The 16008-nt window shown below is 37.5% G+C and overlaps 1 protein-coding gene across 2 annotated transcripts in view; it reads left to right on the forward strand.

The window, feature by feature from the left end:
- YLPM1 (YLP motif containing 1) overlaps positions 1-16008 on the forward strand; it is a 59172-nt gene that overhangs the window by 15926 nt on the left and 27238 nt on the right. For both annotated transcript variants that reach the window (XM_081050453.1, XM_081050454.1), the window contains exon 5: positions 11301-13382. In XM_081050453.1, the coding sequence (XP_080906579.1) occupies positions 11301-13382 (2082 nt within the window). The remainder of the gene's footprint in view (positions 1-11300; positions 13383-16008) is intronic.

The following is a 16008-nucleotide window of genomic DNA, read 5'->3' on the forward strand; positions in this document are numbered from 1 at the left end:
AACAGATTTCCTGCTCCCTTTTTTTCTGTCATATTAATGTTTCTCTCTTTTGCCTACCAAGTCTTGACTGTAAATTTAGAATCTGTCTTTTCTTCTTGCCTCAAGGTACAGTTAATAACTTCAGTGCTAGCAGGATCTTAACAATTATCTGATGCAGCCCCCTCTACAGCAGCTTACATTTGTGTAGCATTTTAGTTTGTAACCTTGCACATATTACCTTATTTATTTCTCAGTGATCTCATGATGTAAGTAGATAAGGGAGGCTGAGCTCTGGAGAGGTAATAAATAAATTCTCCCAGATGACATAGCTAGTAAATGGTTGAGATGAGATTTGAATGCAAGGCCTTCTGATCCACTTACAAATTAGTTGTTTCCTGTGACAAGCAGTTGATGGACTCTGTCTGCTTGAACACTGAGTTTTCTAGAAAGTTTGTTTCTTACATGGACCCTAAGTATGTCACTATAACTACCTGTCGATTCTAGATCTGCCTCTATGGTGCAACACATAATGACTTATCCTGTCACTCTTCTACAGTGTGTTCCTGCTGTTATTTCAAGATCACCCTCTCATCTCCCCTATCCTGCCTTACCCAGTCTGCTCTGCCATCACATAAACTCAAATTCTTCTCTTTTCCCACTGACATTCGTTCTAGTCTCCTCTACAGGGCCTTTAGTTTGTCAGTCTCCAGAGTGAACACTTATTTCAGGTGTAGAAGACTGTAGACCAACTTCATTATAAATAATATATAATTGAATAAATTGCCCTTTTTTGGTCAGCACTTTCTCAGTATTGACTCTTGTTAAGCTTAACATCAATTTAGCTTCCCAGGTCGTTTTTAACATTAGCTGTTATTAGGCCAAGTGTCTCTCATCCTGAACTTGTGCAGTTGCTTTTTGTTTTACGTTCTTTTTCTTTGTCTAAGACTTTATCTTTGCATTTCATCTAGTTAGGTTTCATCTAGTGACATTTTAGTCTACTGAAATCTTGGTGAATGTTGATTATGTTGTTTTCAGGTTTGAGATATCACTCCCCAGCTTTTTCACCTGTAACTTTGATTAAGGATGGCTTTTTAAAAATCTTTGTCATTGAAATGGATCCTGCTCTCATTATCTACCTTGTTTTAAAAGACTTTCCCCCATCTAGCTTATGTCATTGCCATTTCTTATTACCGTTCTACTTCTTTTGCTCATTTAGCCCATATAAAGTATAGTTTGTGGCTATTGACCAGACATAGTTCTTTTTTTCCTCACGTGTAGCTGGGGGAAAAAAAATCAGTGGAAATCTGGTTAGTGAGTGCAAGAAACTCACTAAGTCTGGTTACTTAACTCACTGAGTTAAGGCTAATCCACACTATTAAAGAAATTTGTGAATTTCCTTTTTTAATTGAGTTCAGAGTTTGCTGTAAACAACTAACTGATATGGGCCACTCTTGTTTTAAACAACTGGGTAGAAAAACAGGAATTGAGAACACAGATAATTGATTTACCAATAACACTATAAAATAAAGAAAGTACTTTGAGTTTTTGCAAAACCCAGATTTAGGTTTTCTAAAAACTGAAGGTTTCCAAAAAGTCAAGTACACAACTGCATCATGTGTAAATAGCATACCACATTGTTGAGCATTGTTTTGAAACTGTGTATATGTATGTATGTATATATATCTTTGGATTAATCAAGTCTTCTAGAAGACTGCCACTGCTCCAAAAAGCTGTCATATCAGCGGACGTTGGTTTCCCAGAACCTTTTTTTTCAATAATAAAACTTATTTATTAAAGGGTAACAAACAGAGATGTGCACAATCGTAAGTGTACAGCTTAGTGAATTTGTATAAAATAGACACTCCCATGTTATCACTATTCTGATCAAGAAATAGAAATTATGAGTGTCCGAGAAGTCCCCCTCATGTCCCTTCCCATTTTCCCTTCGTCCCAAAGAAAAGCACTATACTGACTTTTTACACCATAGATTAGTTTTGCCTAGTTTTGAACTTTATATATGTGGAATCATATTGTATGTACTCTTTTGAGTCTGGCGTCTTTCACTTGACATATTATTGTGAGATTAATCCATGTTGTGTGTAGCTGTAGTTTGTTCATTCCCATTCCTGTACAGTGTTTTATTGTATGAATATACCACAATGTGTTTATCCATTCTAATATTGATGGTCGTTTAATTTTTTTGGTCATTATGAAAAATACTGGTATGTATCTTTTAGTGTTATATGTGTCCCTTTAGATGCATACAGATACGTGTGTGTATATATGTATGGATATTTAATTTTGTTCAGATATATACCAAGGATTGGAATTGTTTGATCATGGGTCTGTATATGTTCTGCTTTGACAGATCTTGTCCAACAGTTTTCCAGAGTGGTTTTAATTTACACTGTCACCAGTCCAGCAGTGTGTCTGTAATCCAGTTTTTTTGCATCCTCATCAATACTTAGTATTGTTAAACTTTTAAATTTTAGCCACTTTGGTGAATGTTTAGTGGTATTGTAATATGGCTTTGATTTATATTTCCCTGATGATGAATGAGGTTGATTCCTTTCCATTTGATTATTGTTCAGTTGGATTTTCTCTATTTAGAGAAACACCTTTTCTCTATTTTTTTTCTATTAGATTGTGTTTTTTTTTATTGATTTGTAGTTCTTTATATATACTAGATACCAGTTTTTTGTCCAGTATATGTCTAGATTGTCTTGACTATGTTTCACTGTACAACACTCTTTACTTTCTTCAGTATATCAAGAAAGTGGTCTTCCCCATTTACCATCTAGGTCACTGGACCCTTTTTATTTTTTTAAAATTTTAAAGTAATTTTACAAAAAATTTACAGAATAAAGGACTAGTGTAAAACAACTTACTAAAATTCTAATAAAGATTTTAAAAAATTCTTTGTATCAAGTAAATTTAGCACACAAACATCATAAAAGATGAAATAATTCTGTCACATTCTTTTAGCAAAGTGGAATGATCCCAGTTCTTGCCACAAAAAAATTATGTGAAGTCCTTCCTTCTTAAAACTAAGTGGATGACAATACCACATTTTCTTTCTGTTAGTAGAAATATATTGTTCACTCATCGAATCTTGAGTTTGAGAGTGTTCATCTAGGGTATTGTCATCTGAGAATTCATAATTGGAGATTTCACTTATATGATAAATTTTTCATCTTTATTAGAGCCTAGAGTGCTACTGTCTCTGCATTTATCTTTTGATTCATCTGATGATTTTTGGTACAACTTTCTTTGTCACTTTTCTTTGTCATTATAGTCAGGAAATGAAAATTTCTGAATTCTCAATTGTGCTGAATGAAGCCTAAAAGCAGGCTGCAATATTTGGGGCAGTGCAAGGGGACATGACAGTTTATTTCACCTTTGCTTCATCCTACTCAACAATTCTATCATTCTTTCCTTGTCTTTGTATTTTAATCTTTGGCATAGTTGGGGATAATTGATAAGTAATGATGAGTAATAATAAATTCTAGGATAAGGAAATTGTAAAATGTTTCAATATACAGAAAAAAAATCACTTAAGATCTTATAATGTATCTTAGATTTGCAAAAGGATCCAATGGACCCATATAATAATTGGAAGATAACGCAAGTTTTGTTTTATTGTTTTAAAAGTTCTTTTTTTTGTTCTTGGGATGGCCTGTACGAAAAATGTCACAAAATGTCAATCCTTACAAATAGAACTGTTTAGAACAAAACAACTCAAAAACTATAACTGGATCCAGTGAACCCTGATGAACCCCAAGGGCTAGGTAATGGTATCTTTTGATTAATGCAAGTTCTTGATTTTAATTTAGTAGTCCAATTTATTGATCTTTTCCTTTATTCCTCTTTTGTGTCCTGTTTAAGAAGTCTTTGTTTACTCCAAAGTCATAAATACATTATCCTATTTTATCTTCTATCTCTAATTGTTTTGTTATTTTTAAATCAATAATCCGTATAGAATTGATTTGTTGTTGTTGTTAATGTATGGTATGAGGTAGAGGTCATGGTTCATTATTTTCCATATACGGCTATCCAGTTGACCCCAGTACCGTTTTATTTAAAAAGTCATCCTTTCTTTACTACTTTGCAGTGTCTCCTCCATCATAAGTCAAGTAACTATATTTGTGGATTTGTTTCTGGACTCTATTCCTTTGGTTTATTTGTACCTTTGCATCGACGTTACACTTCTTTAATTATTGTAGCTTTATACTCAATCTTAATTTCTCTTCTGTTAGCCCTCTAATTCTGTTTCTAGATCAAAGGTTGGAGGACTTTTCCTGTGAAGGACACTATGGTATATATTTTTAGGTTTTGCAGGCCATGTTTGGTCTCCGTCAAATGTTTTTCTTTCTTCCTTTTCTACTTCTTGTTTAACTTTTAAAAGTGTAAAAAAGTCATTTTTAACTGGATTTGGACCATGGGCCGTAGTTTAACCCCAGATCTAGATTGTCTTGACTATTCTTGGTTCTTTGTATTTCCCATGTGATGCTTAGAATCAGCTCGTCAGTTTTCAAAAACCTGCTGGAATTTCGATGAACATTGCATCGAATCTACTGACCATTTTGAGGAAGAATTGACATCTTTATAATATCAGGGCTTCTGATCGATCCCATTTACTTTTTGATTGGTTTTAGGATTGGAATTGTGACCCTCTTCCCTTCTGTAGCTGTCTTACTAGGATTAGCAAGGGACTGTGAACACTATGGTTTTTCTTTATGCTTCCATTTGTCATGGTTGTTCCTGTTTGTAGTGTTTACTTCTCTTTGGGAATTTGGATTTTAGGATTTTGGTTATACATATTAGAAAGTAGGCATTATTTCACATGAAAACTAAAAGGGGAGGAATTTGATTCCAGAATTTAGTGTTTTGTAATTTCCATGGTCTGCTGATTTGAGTATGTTTATGTAGATATGATGATAATCAGATAATACCTTGTTTAAGGGTATTTGTATTTCTGCATATTTCTTAAGTTTTTATACTCAATTTGGAGTATTTTTATGCCAATGTTGAGGTTTTTATACTCAGTTCTAATGGTTTCATACCTAGTTTTAGAGTTTTTATGGGTTTATGAAATACTGTACAAAAATGTTCTAAATATTTAAACACCAAGTATTTATTTTTCTTTCATCTGACCAGTGTGCAATGCATGTCTTTTTATATGATGGTATTTGGTGAATATATACTGTTTATTTCAAATACATGCTTTTTTTGTATGTTAAAAATGTCATAGTATTTCATTGTATTGATGGCTTAAATTTGTACATATTTTTAACATGAGTATCTCTTAATGTATTTATTCCTAAGACCTAAAAACTCTTTGCTTTTTATAAATCAAAGGTTTTGATAGTCTTAAGATTTCATAACATCCTTGAACTTTGAAAATTTGAAAGTGCAGTATTGATAATTGCCATTTATGTGTAGTGTTGAAGGTATATTTCAGTTGGTTTAACATTTTTATCCCAAAAATAAAAATAAAATGATGACCCTTGGCTGTTGGTTAGCAGTTTAATCTGAAAGCAAAGCACCCTACCCCTTTCATGGGAACTGCACGTCACATGTGCAGGCGTGAGGCTTGCAGAACTTTTCTGCCCTGTCATCTTCCTTCTTGCTTATACACATTGTAGTGCTCCTGCTTCCTCTGTGCTTTCCTCTGGCCTTTACCATGCTCTTCTCTTTGTCTGGAATCCCTTGCCTGCCAGTTTTTGCTTTACTAATTCTTATTTTTTCTGTCATGGGGTGGCACTTCAATAACTATTATTTTGAGATCCTTTAATGAGGCGGACATTGGGGATACCTCGGTGAACAAGACCAACATTCCCATATTTATTACATTTTGTTCTGCTTGTTGATTTATTTGTCTCACTCTTCCATGGACTGTGAACTCCCTGAGGTTAGGTAACAGTTTATTTCCAGCCCTGACACACACGGTACCTACCATTAGTAGGTGTTCAGTAAGCAAGTGTTGCTTATGCCAAAACATCTCAGTTATGGCTGAAATTCTCAAGGCATTCATAATTTAGTTAGGAAAGCAGTCCATTCATATTCAGAATTGGATGATAATACTGGACAACGTGTTGACAAGGTCTCTTCGCTGACTTGCACATTGTGGAGGATGGTCTTCCCACTGATGATGCTGAATTGAATACAGAGTTTTCATGATCTAAGATGTTATTACAGGCACTTTGAATTAATACATGTAACTTCAAGAAAAGGAGCCAAACCATCCTCACAAGCTCTGAAACAGCATACGTTTTGCTCTTTGTAAATGTGTGGTCTCCATCTTTAGCATTGAGCACCGTGGGTCCTTTGACAAGTCTGGTCCCCTCCTTTTCCCTTCGCTCAACAATGGCTGTGTCAAGCCCTGTTTAGCATGGACCATCTACCTTAGTGCTACTTTCTCTGTCTCAGCAAACATTTTATTTCGCTTTATAGCTTTAATTTAGATTCCTGCCTACAGAGAAAAATCAAAGCTTTCGGTCCCAGTAAAACTCACTCCTCTCCCTTGCTTTTTTAGCTTCTCATCCTCATCTTACTTCTTGTGGAAGCCTTTCTCCTGGTTAGGGCTTTTCCAAATTGGGGCTAATTCTCTCTGTGTCCTTAAAAGAAATTTTACGTTTTTATCAAAGTGCTACATACAGATAGTTTAAAAACAAAAAAAAGGAAAAACAGCCATCCACTGCCCCAGGCCACCCTAAATGTGTTTCCTAATGATACTGTCTTTTAATTCTTTAGCTATTTCTTTTGGTAGTTACCTTCCTATCACTAAAGAATATGCTGCTACTTTCTTGACTTGTACTTTTTAGATGCTATATATTTACTTCCTGTTCTGGTAAAGGTTTAGTTCTTACACTACTCTGTAATCCCATCTGCCCAATATATTTTCATCACTATATTTTTATAAATCAGTAAACAATGTTGTTCGCTGTAGAGATAAGCAGTCATCACATTTTCTTTAGTGTAATAACTTTTTTCAGAATTTCCAGTTGTCTTTCTTCTTGCCAAATCTTTAAAATAACCCTTCAAACCCAGTCCCAAAAGCACCATCTCTTTTTCTCCTGAGATCTCTTGCCCAAATGTATTCATCCTCTTGCTTTTCCTGAACTGGTTGGCTGGTTGGTTGCTCTCAAGATGGCCATACGGCTGTGGCTCCCACATTTCCCTTGATTGTCTTCCTGGACTTGGATACACTATTTATTGAACCTTATGGCTTCCTGTTTGTGGTTTCGTTTCTATTTTTCCCAGAGTGCATGCTCAAATTGCAAGGAAATTTTCTGAGTCCTTGCATGTTCGCAGATGTCTTTATTTTAACCTCACAATTGGTTAATAATTTGGATAGAGAATTTGAAGTTGAACATAAGTATTCCTCAAGGTTTTAGGTCATTGTTCTATTTTTTTCTGTCACCTAATGCAGCCGTTGTGCTGTTCTGATTCTTTTCCTTTTTAGATGACTTTTCCCTACTGCCGAAAACCATTTTTTATTCCTGGTATTCTGAAATTTCACAGTGGTTTTTGTTTCTTTTTTTGATGGTTTAGTTTTATTGTACTGGATACTGAGTGATCTGGGCTCTTTCTGTTTGAGATTAGAGTCTCTTAACTCTGGGAAATTTCTTTGTGCTATTTCTTCTTTATTTTTTTTCTCGTTTTCTGTTCTTCTCTTTCTGGAACTCCTCAGTAGTGGCATTTTGGACCTGCTGGATTTGATTGTATTTATCTCTTTTCTCTCTTATTCTGTTGTACTTTCTGAAATACTTTTAAATCATTTTATTGCATTTTTTATTTTGAGAAGTAAATTTTTTGCAGTTCTGGTTCTGATCTTTTATGTATATGTATATGTACATGTGTGTATATATACATATATATAGCAAATTGTTCTTCATGTGTAGGTATAATATCTTGAGACGCTCTGAAAATACTAATTTGTGGGTTTTTCTTTTTTCTTTCTTTGTTTTACGTTATCTGTTTTCTCCAGATTTGTGTCCTGTTTAGCTTTGGTCTCTTTCATTTTGGAAACATTGTTCAAATGCTCAGTGGTGCTTGGTTATCCATTTATATTTAAGATTGGCAGACACTGACAAGCTGATTGGGAGCTTTAAGCTTTGCTTTAGGTGATAGGGCAGAAAACGGCTACGGCTAGGGGACCCTCCAATTCAAGAATTTAGAGACATTCAGCCTAGGGAAAGTCTGGTTGATGGTTCTGAATATAGATTTTAATTTACACATTTTTAGCCCCAAGTCTTACTCTTGTCCTTGCCCAGCATCCCTGGTATCTAAGAACCCTAACCCTCTCTGGGTTTCTGTGGGCAGGCCAGCCAGTATTGATTGTATCACCTTCCTCATTGTATCACCTTCCAGATCAGCACTTAGAACTGCAGCTTCTTCCTGCCCCAAATGTTACCACTTTTGTTTGTCTTTCAAAATTTTAAAACAAAATTCTCATCTGCTGTTGGCCTCCTTTCTCTGTTTTTAGTGGGTTTATGTATGTTTAAATTACTTGTGATGACTCTTATAAAGTGTCAGCTTGCCTAGGCTGAAGTATGTTTCCCAGAGTTCCCTTTCTTATATGTTTCTGATTAGGGTGGATCACAAGGGAGATTTTTGTAACTAACATGAAACATCCCTAGACAACCAAAAACATTCTAACCCTTTTCCCAGAAAAGGATATAAAAATCCCTTTTTTGTCTTTGGGGATATCTTCATTCTTCTAGCTGGTTCACATTCTCTCTTTGATACTCTGTAACACATTCTGAGATATAAAGTTAACTATTATTAATACATCTTATGTTGGATGAGAAGAAAAATCAGCCAACAAATTTTGATTAATATATTTGTATATATTTAAGCATGTGATATCAAATTAGGGAAGAAATAGTCCTAACTGTCTCAGTCCGTATTTCTGCAATCGGTCATGTAATCATAGTCGGTATTTATAACTACCTTCTCTCACTACCCATTCCATATTCCTTTGCTCTCAGCAAGTACCTCAGCTGGTCCTGGTTCTCTGCCTGGTGGGTGATCCAGTCCTTCATTCTTGAAAGGTCTGGGCTATTCACATTCCTGCCTGAATTGCGCAATTGTAGTTTTCCATTGACTTGAATCCCAGGAAGTGTAAGAGGTGTCCTAGAGGATCTCCTCCATTCCGTCTCCATTCCTCCTGCTTGTCCTCGTTGCATGGTCCTGACCAGTCACCCCCAGCCAGTTCAGTAACTTCCTTCTTTGCCTGATGACTCAGTACCCAAAGTGGCCAGGTGGCAGTCTCAGTTTGAGTTTAATGGAATCATTGTTGTGTCCCCGATGGAAGCATTCCTCCCTTTGAAACTAAGACTTCTAGACCAGCAAAGTCCAATGGCACAGGGTAGGAAGTAAAAATTTTGCTGAAATGGAATTACTATTCATTGATTTTCCAAATAAATGAGAGAAAAACCCTTCTACTTCTCATTAAAGGCGTGAAAGACATCACCGTCTGCTCAGTCACCTAAGCCAGAAACCTTGGAAATGCTTCCCTTCCCATTATTGAGATCTCACCTGTTAGAAAATCCTATCTGTTTTAGCTTCCTTCACATCTCTCTTTTATTCCCTCTACATCCGTATGTCAGTCACTGCCTTAGGACAGGCTTCACTTTCACTTACCCAAATGTAGAAACAATCTACAATAAGCTTTTCCCACCTATTCATTTGCTACTTTTCTGCTAAAGCAATCTTTAAAAATCAGGCCATTTTAGTGGCTCCAAGTGCTATAAGGTAATTCCCAGTTCCTTCCTTCCTCAGCTGAGTTAATGCATCTGTTGTAACAGAAATCTAAAGTCACATGGCTTTAACAAGTTAGAAGTGTATTCTCTCTGAGGACTTACGTGATGGCTTTGCAGTGTCAGGAATCCAGGTTCCTTCTGATTTGTTTCTTCACCATCTCTTAATACGTTGCCTCATCTACATGGTCCAGGATAACTTCACCACCTTGTCGGAGCCAGCATGAAAAAGGATTTGGTGAAGAGGAGGATGTGCCCTTCCCGTTAAGGGTACAACCCAGAAGGATGTGTAAATCATTTACACCCTCAACCCACTGGCCAGAACTTGACTACAAGTTCTTGCTGCAAGACAGTTTGGGGGAGAGTCTGTAGTCTGGCTAGCCTTGCCCAGCTCAAGCGGAGAGGCTCCATCACTGCAGGAAGGGGACCATATTGGGGGAGCACCAGTAGTGTCTGCCACATAGGCACATGCTCTTTTGGACATTGACTCTGGCCTTCCTCTACCTTGTCTCAGTGTGTTGATTTTCTACTCCTGCTCCTTCCTCAGTTTTCCCCAATTCCATCTCCTCTTTGCTTCAGCCATGCCTCACTTTGCACTTCTAAACATGCTATGCTGGTATGTGTTTCTCTGCCTTTCCTCGTAATGCCTCCTGAGCCTGAGATGCCCTTGCTACCCACTCCCCTCACCTCCAACAAGCACACCATTAGTCTGATCTGAGACAATTTGCCTTTCAAAATTTAAGCATCTTCTGTTGTATAAAGCCTTTATGGAATAGCACCCCGTCACCCTGGTAGAATTGACCATTCTTTCTTCTGTTACCCTTAATGCAGTCAGGCAGACTTTAGTCATTGCACTTTATGGCTCATTTTACACTTAGATTCTCTTTCTCCTCGACTGTATACCCTTTGGGGTCGCAGATTCCATTTTATTTGTATATCCCTTAGGTGTAGTGTAGTACCTGACGGGATATGCGCTAAATATTTATTGAATGAGTGAATGGGTCCATAGCAAAAACATCTCTGTCCAGACTTTAAAATGTCAGGGCACACGCTTAAGATATGGCTGGCTGCTGGTTTTTTAAACTTTTGTCAATTAGCTAAGATGATAATGCTACATCTAACAAATTTATAATCATCCTGTATTAGCTTGTTAATTGATGAGTTTTTAGTTAAATTTTAATTCTAAAAATACTCTCAGAGTTAGCTATGGAATTTATTTTTTGCCCCATTAAAATGCGTGGACTTTTCCATCTACCAAGGCACAATGTCTATCATTGTTTTTTAACAATTCAGTATATCAGTGACTGCTGCAGGAGATGTGTCAAAAGTGAATTAGATAAAACTGATATGATTTCCAAAGCCTGTCCTAAGACCTTCAGAGTACTGCCACCTTAACATACTGGTTCTAAGATATAGATACCTCAGGATTTGTTTAATGACTAAAAGAGTCATTGTTGTAAACAGATTCTAAGGCAAAATTGCCTTAAATATTCTTACATGGAGAATTTTTTTTTTCTGCTTTACTGTCTTGAGTAATATCTTTTGTTTTACTTGTAGATTTGATGGTCCTCGAAGATTTGAGGATTTAGGTTCAAGGTGTGAAGGACCGAGACCCAAAGGGCCTCGTTTTGAAGGAAATCGCCCCGATGGGCCAAGACCCAGATATGAAGGTCACCCAGCAGAGGGCACTAAAAGCAAATGGGGAATGATTCCCCGGGGGCCAGCATCTCAGTTTTATATTACCCCCAATACATCCCTAAGTCCTCGGCAGAGTGGACCACAGTGGAAAGGCCCCAAACCAGCTTTGGGACAGCAACATCAGCAGCAACCTAAGTCACAAGCAGAACCTCTTTCAGGAAACAAAGAACCATTAGCAGACACCAATAGTAACCAGCAGAAGAATTTTAAAATGCAATCAGCTGTATTATCCATTGGTGCAGATATAAAGGAAGCCAAGGCGGCTCAGTCAGATGAGAATCTAAGCGACTCTCAGCAAGAGCCACCTAAGAGCGAAGTCTCGGAAGGGCCCATAGAGCCTTCTCATTGGGACCAGAATTCTCAAAGTGTGGAGACTCAAATGGACAAAGCCCACGCTGTTACTCAGCCTGTATCCCTTGCAAATAAACCTGTACCTACTCAAACTACTTTTCCATCAAAAACGGGGGGGATAGAGGGAGGAGCAATAGTAACAACATCATCATCATTAATTGCAGATAATGATTTTAAACTTTTAGGTATTGGTCTGCCCCATTCGGGTAACAACCAAGATAAAGGGCTGCCTCGGCTAGAGAATAGAGATAATAGGTTAGAAGGCAGTCGAGGCAGCAGCTCATCTTACAGAGGTCCTGGGCAAAGTAGAATGGAAGACACACGAGATAAAGGACTAGTAAATAGAGGTCGAGGCCAGCCATTCAGCCGTGGCCCAGGGTTGGTCAAGCAAGAAGACTTTCGTGATAAAATGATGGGTAGAAGAGAAGATAGTCGAGAGAAGATGAGCAGAGGAGAAGGTAGTCGGGATAGAGGGTTGGTGAGGCCAGGAAGCAGTCGGGAGAAAGTGCCAGGTGGTCTGCAGGGCAGCCCAGACAGGGGTAGAACTGGTAGCCGAGAAAGGGGTCCATCTCGGAGGGTTGGGAGTAGGGAGAGGATACCACCCCGAAGAGCTGGGAGCAGGGAGAGGGGACCACCTCGAGGGCCTGGCAGTCGGGAACGGGGACTGGGAAGACCAGATTTTGGTCATGACAGAGGTCCATTTAGACCAGAACCAGGAGATGGTGGGGAAAAGATGTATCCATATCACCGAGATGAACCTCCTAGGGCTCCATGGAACCATGGAGAAGAGAGAGGGCATGAAAAGTTCCCATTAGATGGTAGAAATGCTCCAATGGAACGAGAAAGACTTGATGATTGGGATAGAGAGAGATACTGGAGAGAGTGTGACTATCAGGATGATACACTAGATCCATATAATAGAGAGGACAGGTTCTCAGCGCCACCATCTCGAGCTCATGATGGAGATAGACGAGGCCCTTGGTGGGATGATTGGGAGAGAGATCAGGATATGGATGAGGACTACAACAGGGAAATGGACAGGGACTTGGACAGGGATGTGGAGCGGATTGGAAGACCCATGGATGTGTATGATAGAAATTTGGATAATGAGTGGGACAGAGATTATGGGAGACAACTGGATGAACAAGAATCACAGTTCCGTGAACGGGATATTCCATCTCTTCCACCTTTACCACCCCTCCCACCTCTTCCACCTTTGGATAGATATCGGGATGATAGATGGAGAGAAGAAAGAAATCGAGACCATGGGTTTGATCGAGATTTCCGTGATAGGGGTGAGTTGAGGATCCGAGAGTATCCAGAAAGAGGAGATACATGGCGGGAAAAGCGAGATTATATTCCTGACAGAATGGACTGGGAAAGAGAACGGTTGTCAGACAGATGGTACCCATCTGATGTGGATAGACATTCCCCCATTGCGGAACATATGCCCTCCTCACATCATTCTTCTGAAATGATGGGGTCGGATGCAAATTTAGACTCTGACCAAGGCCTTGGAGGGGTAATGGTTCTCAGTCAGAGGCAGCACGAAATCATTTTGAAAGCTGCACAAGAACTGAAAATGCTTCGGTAAGTTGACTACTTAAGATCATTTTTTTTTTAGTCAAAACCACATTCAGACTGCTCTTTTTAAAGTGATGTGATATATTTGAATGGAATAATTTTACTTCAAATTCTTATCACATAATTTTAATTTGTATTTCTGATCATTCAGTGCTGTTTCAGGGTTAGGATGGATATTTAGGAACTGTTGTTAATTATAAACTTATGTTCTGAAATGTGAAAATTTGGTAGCCATTCTTGGCCTTTATAGATGTGTTGCCAACATGCCATGCCTGTGCATGTTTGAATTGTCAAACTTCAACTCTCAAATTTAGTCCTCTGGATTTCAGATCTCATATGTAACATCCTTTTATTCCCCAGGAGGCAGTTCGTTCTTTGGTATTAGATCTGATAGACTTCATGTTCACTAATCTTTGATATAACTTTGGAAAGTGCCATAAGGACTTATATTTTTCTCTATTGAAACTAAGAATGATTCACCTGGAAGCATCTTCAGATTTGTCTAACCATTGATAACTTTCTTTTGGAGATGTTTTATCTTTCATTGTAACTAGAAGCATGTATCTCTACTTGAGGATGTTACTTGTTTCTACATAATCAGGTATTTTCTTTGTGAGATGGAGAATAGAATTTGGATTTCCTGATTTACAATCAACTTACTATGGATAGGTGTCTACATAATGCTTCCCATGTAGTAGCAATAAAAACAAAAGCTAACGTTTATTGCATGCTTACTAAGTGCCAGGAACTGTACTAAGGCTTTGTGTGAATTAATTTGTTTTACCTTAAACCAACTATATCCTGAGGTAAGAATTCAGGAGTCATTGGCAGATTGCAAGCTTTTTGAGCAATTTCTTAGGGATTAGCAATGTTTTGAGAAAATAATGAATGGTTAAGTTTTTATATATTCCAATGTATTGTGTTTCTTTCATTATTCAATTCTGGTCTATGTTTGTGGATTATACCAATTGAAATTATAGTGAAAGCTTTACTACTAGAAAGGTATGATGAAGAAAAATACTTGTAGGAAAAGGTGAAAGATCAGGTGCCTCAGGCAGCAAAGCAGATTTCTGTGGTCTGTGGGAGATACGCTCTATGCAGTTTGACTTTTTCAGATTATTAATGCAGAAGGTGTGGAAAACATGCCCTAGAACATTTAGCTGCTATACAATTCACATTTAAGTTATAGATACCTTTAATTTAACACTCCTGTGTGCTAATAATTTAGCATCTATTATCTCAATCCTCCTCTCTCAAATCCTTATATCTCAAAGGCCTGTAAAGATAAATAGCATTATAGTGTCCCCACTTCACAAGTGACACCAGGGCTCAAAGATGTTAAGTCCACTTGGCTAATAAGTGGCAAATCCAGAATTCGAACCTAGTCTGTCCAACTCTAAAAGTCTATTTTGTTATTAGAGAACACCGAACTGATTGGTGTTGCTAAGCTGCCAAGATTTCTTTTCTTCTATTTAAAATTTCCTTTCCATCTATTATCACTTTGCATAGAAATGCTGGATAAAAGGTGCTTCCTCCTCATCCTTTTTTTTAAGCTCTTTCTAGGCAATATAAACTTAGTTAAACAAAATATATGAAGTGATGGATAAGAGTGGTCATAGTTGAATACAAGTAAGCGTGTTGTGTTGGTATAAATTCATGATTTACACAAGGGAGAAAATAATATTTTTATGTACTTCTTGACCCTTATTTTGTGTCCATTTGGATCACTACACTTTACAAAATGTAGGGAGAAAATCATAAAAGGTCTAAAGAAGATGTAGTAGATGTTACATGTGTTTAAGGTGGGCATTATAAGGAAAAGGAAAAGGAATTTGACCCGAGATTTAAAGAAAAACTTGAAGCAAAGTTACAGAATTACTCTTTAGGAATATGAAATGTTGTCTTTAATGGCATAGACTGGCAATTGTTCTCACCGTATACAACCAGGGCCATGAACTAAAATGCCCATGAGAAGCAGACAGGTACCAGAAATGAGTGAAAGTGGGCCAGTATAACTGCTGAATGAGGGCTGTGGCAAACAGGTTCACCTAAAGTGAACAGCCACTACTTCACTCACCTGACAGCTGGCATGTGGGAATGCAGGCCCAGTGTTGCCACATCTCTTTAAAGTATTTCTATATGAAGTATTTTGCTTTTTAAATAATGGCAACTGATTCAGATTTTGAAAACTGATGTGAGAGCCAAAATGAAAAAACCCTTCTAGTCCATATTTGGCCCATTGGCCCCCATTTTGCAACCAGGTCTAACAAGTATGGAACAAAAAATATTGCAAGAGTTTTTGGTTGGATGAAAGAAAAACATGACAAGTAGATGAGATATTAGAATAGACTAATGAGGCAGGTTATAAAATCTGTCCTTGATGATCTTCAATAATTTATAATTTTTTTATAGGTCTTAGATGACAGGTCAGTTAGCTACATAAAGGCAAGAGAGAGTTACCTGTATATCTTAATTGGTTGAAGCTAAGAATGGTTTCCCTGGAAGTATCCTCAGATTTGTCTGGAGGTATTCTATGAGCACTGTAGAGGGTTTTAGAACAAGATTTTTAGGTTTCTTTTTTGTTCTACTGTATTAATTGTAGTCATCTAGGAATGGAGTAGACATGCCTTAT

Source organism: Rhinolophus hipposideros (assembly GCF_964194185.1).
Source record: "Rhinolophus hipposideros genome assembly, chromosome: 5".
Lineage (NCBI taxonomy): Eukaryota > Metazoa > Chordata > Mammalia > Chiroptera > Rhinolophidae > Rhinolophus > Rhinolophus hipposideros.